Source organism: Archocentrus centrarchus, chromosome 14, assembly GCF_007364275.1.
Source record: "Archocentrus centrarchus isolate MPI-CPG fArcCen1 chromosome 14, fArcCen1, whole genome shotgun sequence".
Taxonomy (NCBI): domain Eukaryota; kingdom Metazoa; phylum Chordata; class Actinopteri; order Cichliformes; family Cichlidae; genus Archocentrus; species Archocentrus centrarchus.
Genome location: NC_044359.1, coordinates 18131504 through 18146559, shown reverse-complemented (window position 1 = coordinate 18146559; position 15056 = coordinate 18131504). Strand labels below are relative to the sequence as shown.

Here is a 15056-nt window from a genome sequence, read left to right as displayed (position 1 = left end):
ATTTCACAGTGTTATTATGAGACCTGGTGACAGGTTTACACCTTTTTATCAGCGTGGCCAAATGTGACTCCCCTCCTGATGAGGTTTAGTGGTTTGGAGCCACAGTTCATCTTCAGCAGCTCATTTTCACTTCTGCTCTACTCTGATAAACCGCAGCTGCCTGGGGCGCATGTTAATGCTTGTTGTAAAAGTTATTTAGTATTCTAGTTGAAGTTTGAGGGTAAGGCTGTCCACATGGACCCATATGGCCTTGATGGATGTTACCTCAGTTAACCTAAAAGTTAAAACAAAGACTAGTAGGGTGGATTCAGGTTGAGCAACAGTTTGCATTCTCATATTGTCAAGATATTGCTGATGCATACGCAAAATGCCTCTGGGTTGATGCAGACAGCAGGGGGGGGTAATTTTCTCTGTCATCATTCATTTTATCTATATTTTATTTTATTCCTGATTAACAGTGTTCAAAACTGCACTGTGCGTTCTTGAATCTCTCTAACAGTCTAGTCTACCATTCAGACACATTTTGCGTGTATACGAAGAGCATGTATCAGTTGTGTATCAGACTTCAAGCTCTGCGAGCATGCTGACACACACACTATATGACATGTAACAGAGCCCTGCAGAGCGCCTCCCTGCTGGGAGCTGTCCTCTCACTCTAGGAGACCTCGTTCACTCCTTCCAGCAGGGAGCGTGGCAGAAAACACAAGAAACACTGATATGTACACACCAGGAAAGATCATACAAGATACTGTCTAATGCAGTGCTTGTCAAATGGTAGTACCACTAGGGGTTCTTTGGAGTTCTGCATGGGGTACATTAAATGTTAGTAAAAATATCAGTTATACATGAACCCCAGGATATAAATTTAAAAAAAAAGTTAGCTAAATAAAAAACAAATTTATTATATTTAATATTCTCACTTTAAGTGCAGTCGTTAGCTGTTGCAAACTGTCAACTGTCATAAACCCTAACAGAAGGAAGAGGAAACAAACCCAGTCGCAGCCCTTATATTGCTGCTATGATTATTATTCCTTGTACTGAGGAGATGGTTATTATTATCTCACCCATCCATTCATAAAATGCGGTGCAAGAGGCACAGGAGGAATCGGCTGTACTGAACAGGTTTTCAGTAGTTGAAAAGCTGTACTGAAATAAATAAATAGTTACATTTCAGGGGAGGTGCACATCAGGTTATGGCAAAAAAGTTTCAGAAGAGTTTGCACTCACAACAATCCTACGGCGTACATTTAACACAGAGTATAAATCCTTCGTTAGTTAGTCCAGTGATCTGATGTGTTTTCAAGGTGTTTCTTTAATCTTTCTGAGCAGTGTATTTATAACTAAAATAGACTCTATGAGAAAAAAATGTAAGTAGTTTTTAATGTGTTAGTGATTATTTTCTTTGTTCATTTATTGACAAAACTTGTAAGATCAATATAATAAAAACAAAAACACTTTGTGCTGGGGTCGTCACCGATGATGAATTAAACCTCAAACAGTTAAAAGGACTTAATTTTAAATGTTTCAATAGCATTTAAATGTTATTCATTAGCTTAATCTCACCTAATATGCTTTTCTTTATTGTCTGTCCTAGATACTATATACCATTACAGTGATGGATGCTCATGCTCATGGCCAGAATTTCAAATAATGAACTCAAACTTCAGACTTCTCTAAACAGTCTGTTTCCAACTGTTTTTTTTTCTTTCTCTAATCTTGGCTCTGTATGATGTCATAGTGAAGGGATATACCTAATATGGTTGCACTTCCCTGGCTGTGAGCATAGAAGCGCCACCCACTTGTTCTTCAAACCTTCTGTATATGAGTATTTTTTTTTAAACAGAGTAATTCAATTAGGGCTTAAACTAATTATTGGTATTATCAGTATATCTCCTAATTGTTTAGTCAATTTTACCTCACAAAACTGCTACAAATTCCTCAAAATGTAAGATATTATCATTGCTTGTTTGTCTGCCCAACCCTAAAGACATTCTGTGTGCAATGATTAGAGCTGGAGTTAGATAAAGACGGTGTTTTTGCTGACAAAAAGAAACACCTAATGATTAATGGATTATCAAAATGGAGGCAGATTAGTTTTTCTTAACTGGCTAATCATTTCAGGCCCATTTTTTTGTGATGCCACAACTACATAGAAAGAAGATTGCTGAGCTCTACATTTACCAGATAACAGCAAACACATGCATGCTTAATACACACGTCTGCACACACAGCAGGCCAGGAAACAATGCAGACCCATGCAGTCATACTTCAGTGAGTCTCACATATACAGCACAGTGATGATCTCCACCCCTTCTCACTGTATAACATGGGGGAGCCCTTATTGTTGGAATGTCTTGTTGTAACAGGCTCTCGCTGTTTACACAAACAGAGTCCTGACTGCACGGCTCACTAACTCTCCTGCTGCTGTGCATCATGTTTATATATAAATGCTTGTGTGCACATGCACGCACCAGTACAGCAGGTGGCAGCTGCAAGATCATAGTGGGGTTTAAAAAAGCTCTGTAGTCACTGTAGGGTGAAATAGATTAGAATGAAAAGTACAGTAGGTTTATCAGCAACTGTCTAAAAAAGTACAGCTAATAATTTTCTGGATTTAATAAAAAAATGTAATGTGAAAATGAAAAAAACAGAAAAGTCCTATTTATTGTTTTTTAATTATTCTTATGTGCAGCAGCTCCTCTGCAAGTGCATTCTCTTTTCTTCTTCTGACTTTTTATTAGCAGCAGCTGTTGTTTTTTACCACCAGATGACCCTTGTTGTGCATTTCGCAGCAGGAAATGGAACAAAGTGTAGCAACTTTAATTCCTTGTTAAAACCGATTTCAAACCAGCCTCCTCATTTTAATAAATAACTGATATTTTTTCTGTGGAAACCTGTAAAAAAAAAAAAAAAAAAAAAAAAAAAGCAACAAAAAAACAACCAAACAAAAAAAACCCCCAAAAAGACTACAGCCATGGAAGCTGGTTAATAAACATGGATTTAGACACAGTGGTAGTGTGCTGAGAAAGAAATACTTTATTTAGCCCATTAGGATTAGGTTTGAATGCTGTATGAGATAATTAGCAATAAACACAAGCTATTGCTCACACTCTGTACATTCATTCATTAGATTCTTGGTCATAAACAAAAGTTAATAAGGTTTATTAATGATAATAACATGAGCTTTTTGACATTATGATGGCTCTAGATGAAACAGCATTGATATCACAGTTGTTACATTTTATCCTGAGTGAGACTGTTTGTGTGGATTGGATGTGTTGTAAAGTCCGTTCGGTAGTTCAGACATTTCACTCAAAGCTACAAATGTCAACTTCATGGAGGCGCTAGAGGAAAGCTCAGGGGTGGCCGTGTTGTCTTGGGGTCGCAAATGTCTCTAAAAAGTCTTTTATCATCGAGAAGCTGTTGCGATAATTTAGTCGGGACCAAACGATGGGCTGAATGTTACAATACAGCCGTGCCACTAACAGGGTTAGTCTAGAGTGCTCAATTTCATCTTACAACAAAAAATGCACAGTATTATATTATAGACATTCTGTAACATACAGAAAAGACCCAATTAAAGGCATCGTATGTTACAGTACAGTACAGTGCATGTCTACAGTGTGTGTCTGTGTGTGTGTGGCTGTCATGGCCAGCAGTAGGCTGTCCTCATGCTTACTTTAGCATGGAGGAGCAGGACATGCATGAATGGAGCTGAGAGAGACCAGAGAGCGATTTCACACTGAGACGACCCTCTGTGTGTGTGCATGGGTATGGGGGTGTGTGCATGGGTGTGTGGGTATGTGTGTGTGTGTGTGTGCAAAGGAGAAGAGAGTGTGAAAGCTTAGTTGAGTAAGAGCACAACACTAAATGACAAAAAGAAAGAATATTTGTGTGCACTGTGTGCAACCATTGTTTCCATTTTTATTTAGGAATATTAATGTGTTCAAAGGGATCTGCTCAGTTTTGAAAATGATTTTTCAAGTTGAAGCACAACTTGGTGATGTTGTTAAAACAGGCAAAGCTCTCACATCCATGACCATGTTGGAGAACCTTGTCTGGATTGGGAGCATACTTGGAAATATTGTCCTTGAAAAGTTAGATATGGTGAAAACTGTTATGTTTATTAGAGGTTATGGGTGTGGGAAACTTATCAGAGCTTTAAAATAGTGTATGAACTGAACCGACCAAATAAACATTTTTAAAACAAAGTGGGAAGCATCATGTGCTGCAATCTGGTTATCGAGTGAGAAACTGTGTGCAAGGAGGAGTTAGCATTTTTTTTTTTTTTTAATAACTACATTTTTACACTTCTCTGAGGCCATCCTGCTTGCACAGCTCCACTTTTCACTGGTTTTATGGTTCCTCAAAGTAAAAACAAAGGCTCTTTTCACACAGATGGCTGCTGTGATGCACAATTCTTATCGGTGCCAGACTCCTTTCGAGAAGATAGCATCTATGACTATGTTCTTCCTTACTTTGCCTGTATCTGTGCACTAAAAACAAAGCTAACATCCTTCCCGTCTCCCATGGAGAACAGGCCAGGTTTCGCATTAAATGTTCCAGTTTCACCTCTCCACAATAGAAATGACATACAATACACTAAAAGCTCACCTTGAGCCTCAAAAAATGAGCTATTTAATTCTGATTTACTTGCAGAGGGAAGGACTCTAGTGAGACTGCAATGTTAGCAGGGCAGCTTTACATCACATCTTTTCACAGCTGCAGTGTTAGTGTCCTGTTAGATGCACACTTGTATTGCGAGAAAGCAAAGAAATGTATAAATTGAGTTTGGATTGGCGGTAAACACCTATAGGCCTATTTTGATCCAACTCAGAAATTAAATATTTTCTTCTGCATTTTGTTGTCCTACGCTTCAGCAGACATTCACATAATTCAGTTACATGTCAAAAATTCACCCCTTTAACAGGACAGGCTTAAATCACAGAGGCAGCCAGCTGGTGTACTAAACCTCTGTTATTTAAACAGAGATAATCTGTTAAAAGTATCATTAAATTCCTGGAAATTTCCTGGAAAGTCTTTTCAGTCAGCGCTGCAGTAAAAATCCACACCATGACAACAAAGCAGCTTGGACACGTTTTGAACAAAACACTTAACCTGATAACTATTCCTTGCAAGACCTATTCAAGTGTAAAGTATACTTGGTGCATGCATGCATGTTTGTCTGAGGTTGTCCCAGTTAAAGGTACTTTTAGGAAATTTGTCTAGATCTTTATCCATCAGAATTCCAAGGACAGTGGGTTTTGAATGCTGTGCAGTCTGTAAAATCAGTTGAGGCTGTTGTAGAGAGAAGTTGGTGTGACAGCTGTAGGAGTATTGTATGACTACATGACCCCCCACCCCCACCCCCACCCCACCAAAAAAAAACCAAAAAAAAAAACCTGAGAATTTGTAAAAGCGTGCAGGTACATCTACTCAACACTCTCCCCCCTTTTGCCAATTTATTTTATGGCTGTTGCTGAAACTGCAGCGGCCATTAACGCCAGGGGATCTTTGAGGGAGCTCCCAGAGGGAACACTTCTTCACACAGCTTCTAAATTATAATTTCTTTCTTTGTTTTGACAGGAGCACCATCTTATCCTCTGATCTCCCAGGGACCCCCCCCTCTTTCTTTCCTAATCTTATCTTGTTCTTTTATATGTTCTACAGCATAGAATAGGAGAAAAACTAGTCTGTGGGTTTTCAAGGACGCCTGCAGGCTCTGCTTGAATGTGTGGAAACTTCCTCCCTGCAGGTTGTAATCTCCCCACAAATCCAACTATCAGCAGAAGAAACCTTTTTTAAACATGATTTTGTCAGATCTGGGCTTTCTTTCCTTTTCTTTTTTTTTTTTTTTGTCCTTACGTTCTGCTGTTTGGCTTTTCTCAATCTCTGCAATATTACTCCCTCCCAGAAAATCTCCTTCCCTCTCTTGTTTAGAAGGTGCAACAGCACCAGGGGATTTGTCTTTTTGAAGTGTATGATTAATTTTCCCTCTTTCTAGGTGCACTGAACTGCAGCGTGTATGTATGTGTGTAGCCACTGTGTCCCATTTCTTACCTGAGCTCATTAGTGCAATGTGAGAAAGTTTTTTCCCCCTCCCCTACTGTCTTTTCCTCCCTCTCGCCACCTTTTATTCCGTCCTTTTGCTATTTCTCTCTCATTGTAGCTACTTCAGCTTCCCTCGCTTCCTCCACTACTTCTTTCATCCCATTACCTTCTTGTCCCTTCCCATCCTCATCTTCCTCTGTCCTTATTTTCTCTGTCTTCCTCAAACTCCTACACACATAAACACACAGACACACACTTGCTGAAAGCAGATCAGAGAGGCCAATACTAACCACTGTCAGCTTGTCACGGCTGGGTTTGAGCCAGAATATAAATGCAGTGCACTATCTGCATAATAATAGGACTGTGTGAGAGTATGTGTATGCACTTTCAAGAAGTCCTACCTACAATACAGATTTTAACTGGAGCTGTTTTTGCAGGTGTCCACTAAAGGCAAAAATTTACCTGCAAAATACTGTACTACAATTTGTTTCACTGACAAAAAAAAAAAAGCATAAGAATGATCAATGCTCAGTCCAATTCTAGCAGGCTGGTAAGCATAAGATAAAACATAAACCAGCACAAAATTATAAGAAAACCTGACTACAGCTCCAGCTTTAATAGTTATGAGGAAGAAATACTGTCATTCAAAGAGAAGAGAAGAGAAGAGAAGAGAAGAGAAGAGAAGAGAAGAGAAGAGAAGAGAAGAGAAGAAGAGAAGAGAAGAGAAGAGAAGAGAAGAGAAGAGAAGAGAAGAGAAGAGAAGAGAAGAGAAGAGGAGGTTTAAGTGCGATATGAGTTCTTTTACGCCTTTCTTTAAAGTAGTCACGTTTTTTCAAAACCTACAAAGAACAGGTAACCTTGGCTTAACCAGAGCAAAGGTTACATATTCACTTAGTATACCACAGTAATCGGCTGCAGTTCACCTAGAGACAGTCGTCAGTGGAAAGGAGTGAAAAGAGCTTAACTGTTTTCACCAGCTTGTAGACAAAAAGCCCACATATAAACTTCAATCATCCAATCCAATAAATGGGACCAAGCAAGAATCAATAGCAGAATGAGCTGTTTGGAATTGGCACACAGAATTCTGCAGGTTTTTCATGGGCATAACTCACATACTCAACTCTGCTGCTCAACCCACAAATCCTGATGTCCTTTAGTTTTTCCTTAAAGAGAAGCCAGTTTGACCCAAAAACAAAATCTCTGAGAGTGTGCGTTTGCTTCTTTGGCCACAACTCCTCCTACATGATTAGGATGTGAGCAACCAAACCTGGCACACAGGTACAACTTAGGCCCCAGAAGGTTCTTATGTACAGTACCAGTCGAAAGTTTGGACGCAAAAGTTTGAATGGCTGAGTGTCATCATGTTGTTTGGCAACCACCTGACTATGAGCTAATATGACCTGTTTTTAGCATTTATGCACCTGTAACAGCTTATAAACGCATATCATTTTTCATTGTCATGCACTTAGTAACTGGCTAAAATTGACTGTATTTTTGCCTTTATGCACCTTATAAAAATGTCATGTGATTTTAATTTCAAGGCCAGCAGCATGAACAGGCTTAATAAGAGAATGGCACAGGCATGTACTAGTTCTCCTAATTTACTACAGGACATCCTCCCTTGATGGCAGCAATTTTCAACTGACTACTACAACAGACTAGGAGCAAAGCTACATCAAAACAAAAACTTAATACTTACAAAAATATATTTTACCACAACTGAAGCCCCATTTAAAATATCTAAAAATGTAACTATAGCTACTATTACACCAAATAGATTTTTACCCTACAAATGTTACATTTAAGGGCTATTCCTCATCAGTGTTTACTGAGGTCACAGAATGAGGATGCTAATAGAGTTCTATACAACCGGACATAGGATTTGAGCCATGTTGGCTATTATAAAGAAAGCACTACAACATTGATTTCAGCCCCTGAAGCTTCATCTTTCCAGTGATTTTAGACTATCACAAGAGTGAGAGAGAATGGGAGAAATATTCCTGATACAAAAACACCATAGTCACCTTTCCTACGTTTCCTTTAAAACGCCATAAAAGTCAAACCAAAATACTGATCAAATTCACAATTGTGTAGCTTCTCTGTCTCAATGGGAGACTGCTGGGCTATCACCCGCCTGCCTTTCCACCTTGCTGAAACCATGCTAGCACTCACAAAGCATGACGCGGGCAGCCCCCCGACATGACAGACAGGCCGAATGGCAGACAGAGCATGGATGACAGATGAAGTACTATGAGAGACAGACAGGCGGACAGAGGGTACAGGATCTGTTTTAGGTGGGTTAAAGATGCTGGAAACAAGCCCATACGTAAAGGGAGGAGGAGTGGTGTGGTATGTGAAGGGTAAGGCTGAGGATACACACTGCAGGTTCTGCGAAAACACAATTTTTATAGTTGTAAAAGTTTTGTGCACAGCCTAGAATTGGTGTTGGACAAATTTTAACAGCAAAAAAAAATTAAATGCAATGTTTTCTTAAAGAATATATTCAAACCAGCACTATGAGTTTCACCACATCAAACATCCAAGCTCTTTTATATTTATATTATATTGTGCATTTGGACCAACAACATACAATTTGTTTGATATTTTCTGGTATCATCTTAAAATTCGGGCTGGCTAATTATTTGGATTTTAGCTTGATTAGTGGATGTAATTGTTTTCTGGTTTTCCAGTGACACTCATTTTTAGGGTCTAATGTACTGGTCTAATAAGTACATGAACTCCAGGTCCTCCAGTCCACAAAGAATGCTGTAGAGTTATGTCTGCACCACAACTAACTTATTCAACTGCCTGAAAACACACAAAAACTTTAATATAATGGAGTGGCTGCTAATGTGAATCGCATAACACGAACTTACATGTCCATAAAAGCGAGCCTGTAACCCTGTTAGTGTATTCATCCAGCTCACAAACACGCACTGAACTCACCAAGGCGATCACATTTTGTTTGGCCAAAGATACGAGTCCACTGAACACGGTGAATAACAAAGGCTTCAGGAAAATGGTCTACAAAGTATGTTATCCCCTTGCACCAAAGTGGCAAAGACACACTGAATTTAGGGGACTAGAGGACCAATTTTATTTTGATTTGTACATTAGCAGGAATGTAAGTAAGTAAGTAAGTAAGTAAAGCTTTATTTATATAGCACCTCTCAAAACAGATGTTACGAAGTGCTTCACAACAGGACAAAGAATAATAAAAACAAATTAAAAACAAATTAAACAAATGCCAAGCTAAAAAGATGTGTTTTTAAAAGACCTTTAAAATGCATCAGTGAGTCCGCCGCTCTAAGATGGACAGAGACGGGGAGCCACTGAGGCAAAAGCTCTGTCTCCTTTCCTTTTCAGTCTTGTAGAATGCACAGACAGTAGTCCTTGATCACATGACCGCAGTGATCTAGAAGGAGTATATAAGTGAAGGAGTTCACTGATATACAATGGGGCTTGCTCGTGAAGAGCTCTAAATGTAAGTACCAAAATCTTAAACTGTATTCTAAATTTCACAGGTAGCCAGTGTAACTGAATCAGAAGCGGGGTGATGTGAGAATATTTGGAAGATTTAGTCAGAAGCCTAGCAGCAGCATTCTGAACAGCCTGTAAACGCTCCAGGGAATGTTTTCTAAGACAGGTAAACAATGCATTACAATAGTCCAGGCGAGAAGATATAAATGCATGAATAACCATCTCAAGTTCAGAATGAGATATGATGGAGGTAAGCTTAGCAATATTCCTGAGGTGGAAGAAACAAGAATGCGTCAAAGATGTAGCACAACGTGGCTGTGAAGGTATTAGTTTTTTCACATTAATCTTGTGTCATAAATCAGGTGTTTCCTTTACAGCCTAAATTCACTGATAGTTAAACGGCAGAAGCGATTTGCAGCAATATGTTGACCAGTGACCACAGTCAATGACATTCTGCAACTTCAGGCAATGATGACTAAAATAACTACTTGTGATGTGAAGTGGGTGGTTCCCAAGTTAAATTTTTCTCAACTTGCAGGAGAGCGATTGAAGCAACTACCAATGAGAACTAAGGATACAGTTGACATGTGAAAGGGTGGTAAATACATTATGGGGTTACCTTGACAACTGAAACCTCGAATATCTGTTAGCAACCATACATTCCCTACACACTGATACACAATGAACAAATTGGTTCCTGAGTGGACGGGTCTTTATGTTCAGATGGAGCCAGGGTGACAGAACGAGAGCAACGACACATTCTATCCAGATGCCATGAAAGGTTTCAACAGGTGAGCCTGCTGAAGGATCACTAATGGTTGTGCTTGCTGTTTATCACCTGAAGGCCTCTTCATCACTCTCTGCATGGCTACCACTGCCTCACCATCTCTTCGCCCCGTATGCCACCACAGGTACCCCATGGTGGACGCTGTGGGCCAGCAGAAACGGGCAGCTCTTTTCTGCCTTTTTAATTCATATTTTTGTTTTTCATATTAATTGTATTTAGAATTCAAGGAAATCTCTTGTATGACTACATGTTTTTGGAACTTAAGTTAATGAATAATAATGTGAAGCAATCAAGATTACAGCTATTGATCAAAATAATGGTAATTATGATTTCTGTCATAATCTAACAGCCCTACTTTTTAGTGCCATGAAATCAGTCTAAAGGGAAGAAAAACAGAGCTATACAACTGATGGACTGACTAAAACAGGATGTCAGCTGAGACAACCAAAAGAACATAACTGAAAGAGACAGACGAGGAAGATACGAGCCTTAGAGGAGACTGCAAATGAGAGAAGGAGAGAGGGAAACAGATGGAGGAGAAAAATAATTAAAGAAGAGGATAAAGAGAAATGGAGAGTGGAAAATACTAAAAGGAAAAGATGCTGAGAGACACGACAAATCATTATAGCAGACAACCCCATCCTTCACTCTCTGGTGCGCTCTCTCCCTATGACACACACACACACACACACACACACACACACACACACACACACACACACACACACACACACACACACACACACACACACACACACACCAAGTATTCTCTCTAATATAACTCCTGTGGCAGTGTGAATAGATATGGCTATTTAGTGCCAGCAGCACAGCTCCTGGTACCTGATGGCAGCAATCTGCTGAGTCAGGAGCTCTGCACTGCATGTGTGTGTGTGTGTGTGTGTGTGTGTGTGTATGCGTGCGTGCGTTACTGAGAAACAGAGACAGTGAAAATGTTCGCATATAATTTACTTGAATGCGTAAATGTGTGTGTAGTCTTCTTTGGAAATGAAGAGCACTGAAAACTCAACACTCCAACCACACAAACACACACACACACACACACACACACACACACACACACACACACACACACACACACACACGCGCGCACACACGCGCGCACACACACACACACACACACACACACACACACACACACACACACACACACACACACACACACACACACACAGAGCCACAGGAGCAGACTGACAGAAGTTCACTATCATTACCATGCCAGCAAGACATTAGTGGTATTACCATGACAACAAGCTTTCACTGTCATCACCATGACAGCTGCAGGTCACGACTCCTCGAACTAAAGACCGTCCTTTTAGCTACAAAGATGCAGATCACTATAATTTCTTAACAACTACTCTTAAAATATCTACATTAAAAAAAATTTTAAAAATCAGAATTTCTAGCAGCTTGGAAGCCAATGTGAAAAAAATGAGATACTGGTTTGTTATTTAACTCTAACCTTTGTTTTTAGTGACAATGATCAGAAGGTTCTTCTGTACAATGCCATGAAGGAGTCGTCTGATCTGCACCGAATTCATTCTGCAGCATTAGAACGACCCCAAAACAAGAACGATCTACAGTAACAATAAGAACAAGGTCTCACATGGTACTGCATCCAGAGAGCACTGATCTTGACATTGTAGAGTCTTGTAGGATTATATCAGTGGTTATCAAACTTTTTAGTCATGTCACACTTCAGAAAAATGTTCAGCCCCTACATCACTCAATTTTTAACAATCACTGATAAAGAAAAAAAGAGATTGAATTTCAGTGGAAAAAAATGCCAGCTTAGGAATTATAGCCATTTTTGAAAATAAGCTCCCATTTTCAGAGGATCAAAAGTAATTGGACTCAGGAACATAATTTTAAATATCAGGACTTTTTTTAAATACTTGGATGAAAATCCTTTGCAGTCAATGACTGCCTGAAGTCTGGAACTCACGGACATCACTAAATGTTGTGTTTCCTCCCTTTAGTTGCTTTGCCAGGCCTTTACTGCAGCCGCCTTCAGTTGCTGCTTGTTTGTGGGTCTGGCTACCTTCAGTTTTGTCTTCAGTAAGTGAAAAGCTGCTCTGCTGGGCTGAGATGAGATGAGAGTCATTGAAGAATATCCAGTGTATTTGCCTTGAGAAACTCTCGGATTGCTTCTGCGGTGTTGCTTTGAGTCAGTATCCATCTGCACTGTGAAGTGCTGTCCGATCAGTTTTGCGGCCTTTGGCTGAATTGAGCTGAGATCAAGCCCCACCATGAAACCACTTGACAGTCAACTGTCCAATCACCAAAAAAATTCTGCACTTAAGTCACATCTTGATTGTTTGATTTAAAATCCAGTGTGAAGGTGCACAGGGGCAAAATTACAAGAATTCTTGGATCTAACTGTGTACATCGAGGAGACATGAGACTCAAAGAATCCTGAATGTGAATCAATGGGAGAATTTTAAAACCAAGTGTTTTTTTTTGTTTGTTTGTTTTTACCACCTCAGAGCTGGGACTTAGTTGTTAATGTAGCCATAATGTCTGTGCATCTATGCACATGGGTAGTAAAAATATAACTTGAAGAGGAAGACAGCTTTTAAAAATTTATTTTGGGGCAAAGTTACAAAACTTTTTTACACCTCTGTGACCCTTGAAATTGAAGTTATGGCTCTCTCTCAATTTATTCAGACATAGGCTTTAAAATAATTTCCCAGATTCATTCCAAGATGGCTGCCTGGTTGTGAGACTTGCTTCTAGAAGGACTTTCCAAATTTTTTCCTAGTTGTCCAAGCACCACCTTCAGTGGTCTCTATCTCCTGCAGTTTAAGAACTACTTGATTAGAAGACACGAACAACTGAAACAGACCAAAGTACATCAAAAATTCAACCTACTTGTGTAATACCATCAAACATTGTAAAAATGTACCTAAGAGAACTGGTATTCTGCACATATAAGTATTCATACTGTGCTGCTTCTAACAATGGTATCAAAAACTCTGGAATCCGGAATAGTAAAAATAAGGATCAATTAATGTTACACTGCTATAATTCTTTATCCAAAAGCAATTTTTATAAAATTAACCCCATTTCTGTTTGATTCTATTTTAAGTTTGTTGTTCTAGCTTGGTCAGGTCGCTTTGTAGAATTTAGATAACTTTCACTTGTAAAATAATCTGTAATGCTTTGACTCACTGATGAGAAGCATTGCTATGTCCAGAGAAATTCTAACACTTCACAATCCACAGAGATAAAAACACAATTCTAGATGGAGACAGGAAGTGGGAAAATGCGAGAAGAATACAAAAATATAAAGAAACTGACTCCATATAACCTGGATGTCTCACTACGACTGTAAATTTCACTGTGAGCAGTTATCTGACCAACACAGCAGCAACAACTCAACCAGCCATCTTCATCCTTCCTGCTCTCCATCACAGAGGATCTGCACAAAATGCACCAAGGTCAGTTATCTGTGTAGAGTGGATAGAAAATCGAGCTCCATTTACGTGGATGGCTGGTGTCACAATATCTGGCTGAACTATTATACCAGTGTTCTTTGCTGTGCAGGTGTCAAGGGTGGCCTACTGTGCAAAAATGATGACAGGCCATTTCCAAAAACTGTCCACCCACCACACTCAGGCAGCAAGGGCTTGGATGCAACTGTTATACACTTGAGCTTTTCAAATTGTACTTTTTTTTGGGGGGTGGGGTGGGGGGGTGGACAGAGTGTGTGTTGGCGGCATTGGCTGCAGTGCTCAAGTGGGTGAAAGGTAACAGGGTTTTATATTGCTGAGTTTAGATGGCTGAAATTAGATGAGTGGAGACACATGCTCACATTTTGTTTCTCTCTTACCTCCAGCCATGTCTTCTTCCAGCAGTTGTATCTGCAGGTGGAAGATCTTTTCCTGCAGGTCACAGAGGGTGTGTTTCATTTTCTCCCTCCGTGTCACCATGTAGCACAGATTGCGCACCTGAAACACAGGAATAAGAACAGCAGCTATAACAGAGGCATGAGATGGGCAGCATATTTGAGCATGATGCAGCGCAAATATTAGCCAAAGCAAAAAAAAAAAAAAAAGATGATGTTGATGGTAAGGTAGTAGGGTAGGGGTGCTCCGGCAAACTCTGGAAGATGGTGCAGGATCTGCATGATCACCACGGCAAATTAATTATTTTCTATATTATATTATACTATATTAGATATATAGATAGATAGATAGATAGATAGATAGATAGATAGATAGATAGACAGACTTTACTGATCCTACAAGGGAATTTTTTTTATAGCAGCAAGAAAATAGTACAATCCACAATAAATAAACATCAAAATGAATGGAAAACTATACTGTACATATACAACAGTGATAAAAACTATGAATCTGTTTGCATGTTTAATGCAAACATGTTTAATCGTGCTCCTGCAGGCCCACCACCCGCAGGAGGTGTCGTAGGGGTCGGGTGCAATGTGTGTCGGGCGGTGGCCGAGGGCGGAGGCCCTGGCGGACCGATCCCCGACTATCGAAACTGGCTGTTGGGACATGGAATGTCACCTCTCTGGTGGGGAAGGAGCCTGAGCTAGTGCGTGAGGTTGAGAGATACCAGCTAGACATAGTTGGGCTCACCTCAACGCATGGCCTGGGCTCTGGAACCAGTCTCCTGGAGAAGGGCTGGACTCTGTTCCAGTCTGGAGTTGCCCTCGGTGAGAGGCGGCGAGCTGGGGTGGGTATTCTTGTATCCCCCC

General features: G+C 39.9%; 1 protein-coding gene across 1 annotated transcript in view; it reads right to left on the bottom strand.

Annotated features, from left to right (window-relative positions):
- The window catches only part of jade2 (jade family PHD finger 2), a 233848-nt gene that overhangs the window by 22060 nt on the left and 196732 nt on the right, over nt 1–15056 (bottom strand). Inside the window, 1 exon segment of the mRNA XM_030747308.1 lies at nt 14169–14286. Within this exon segment, the coding sequence (XP_030603168.1) occupies nt 14169–14286 (118 nt within the window).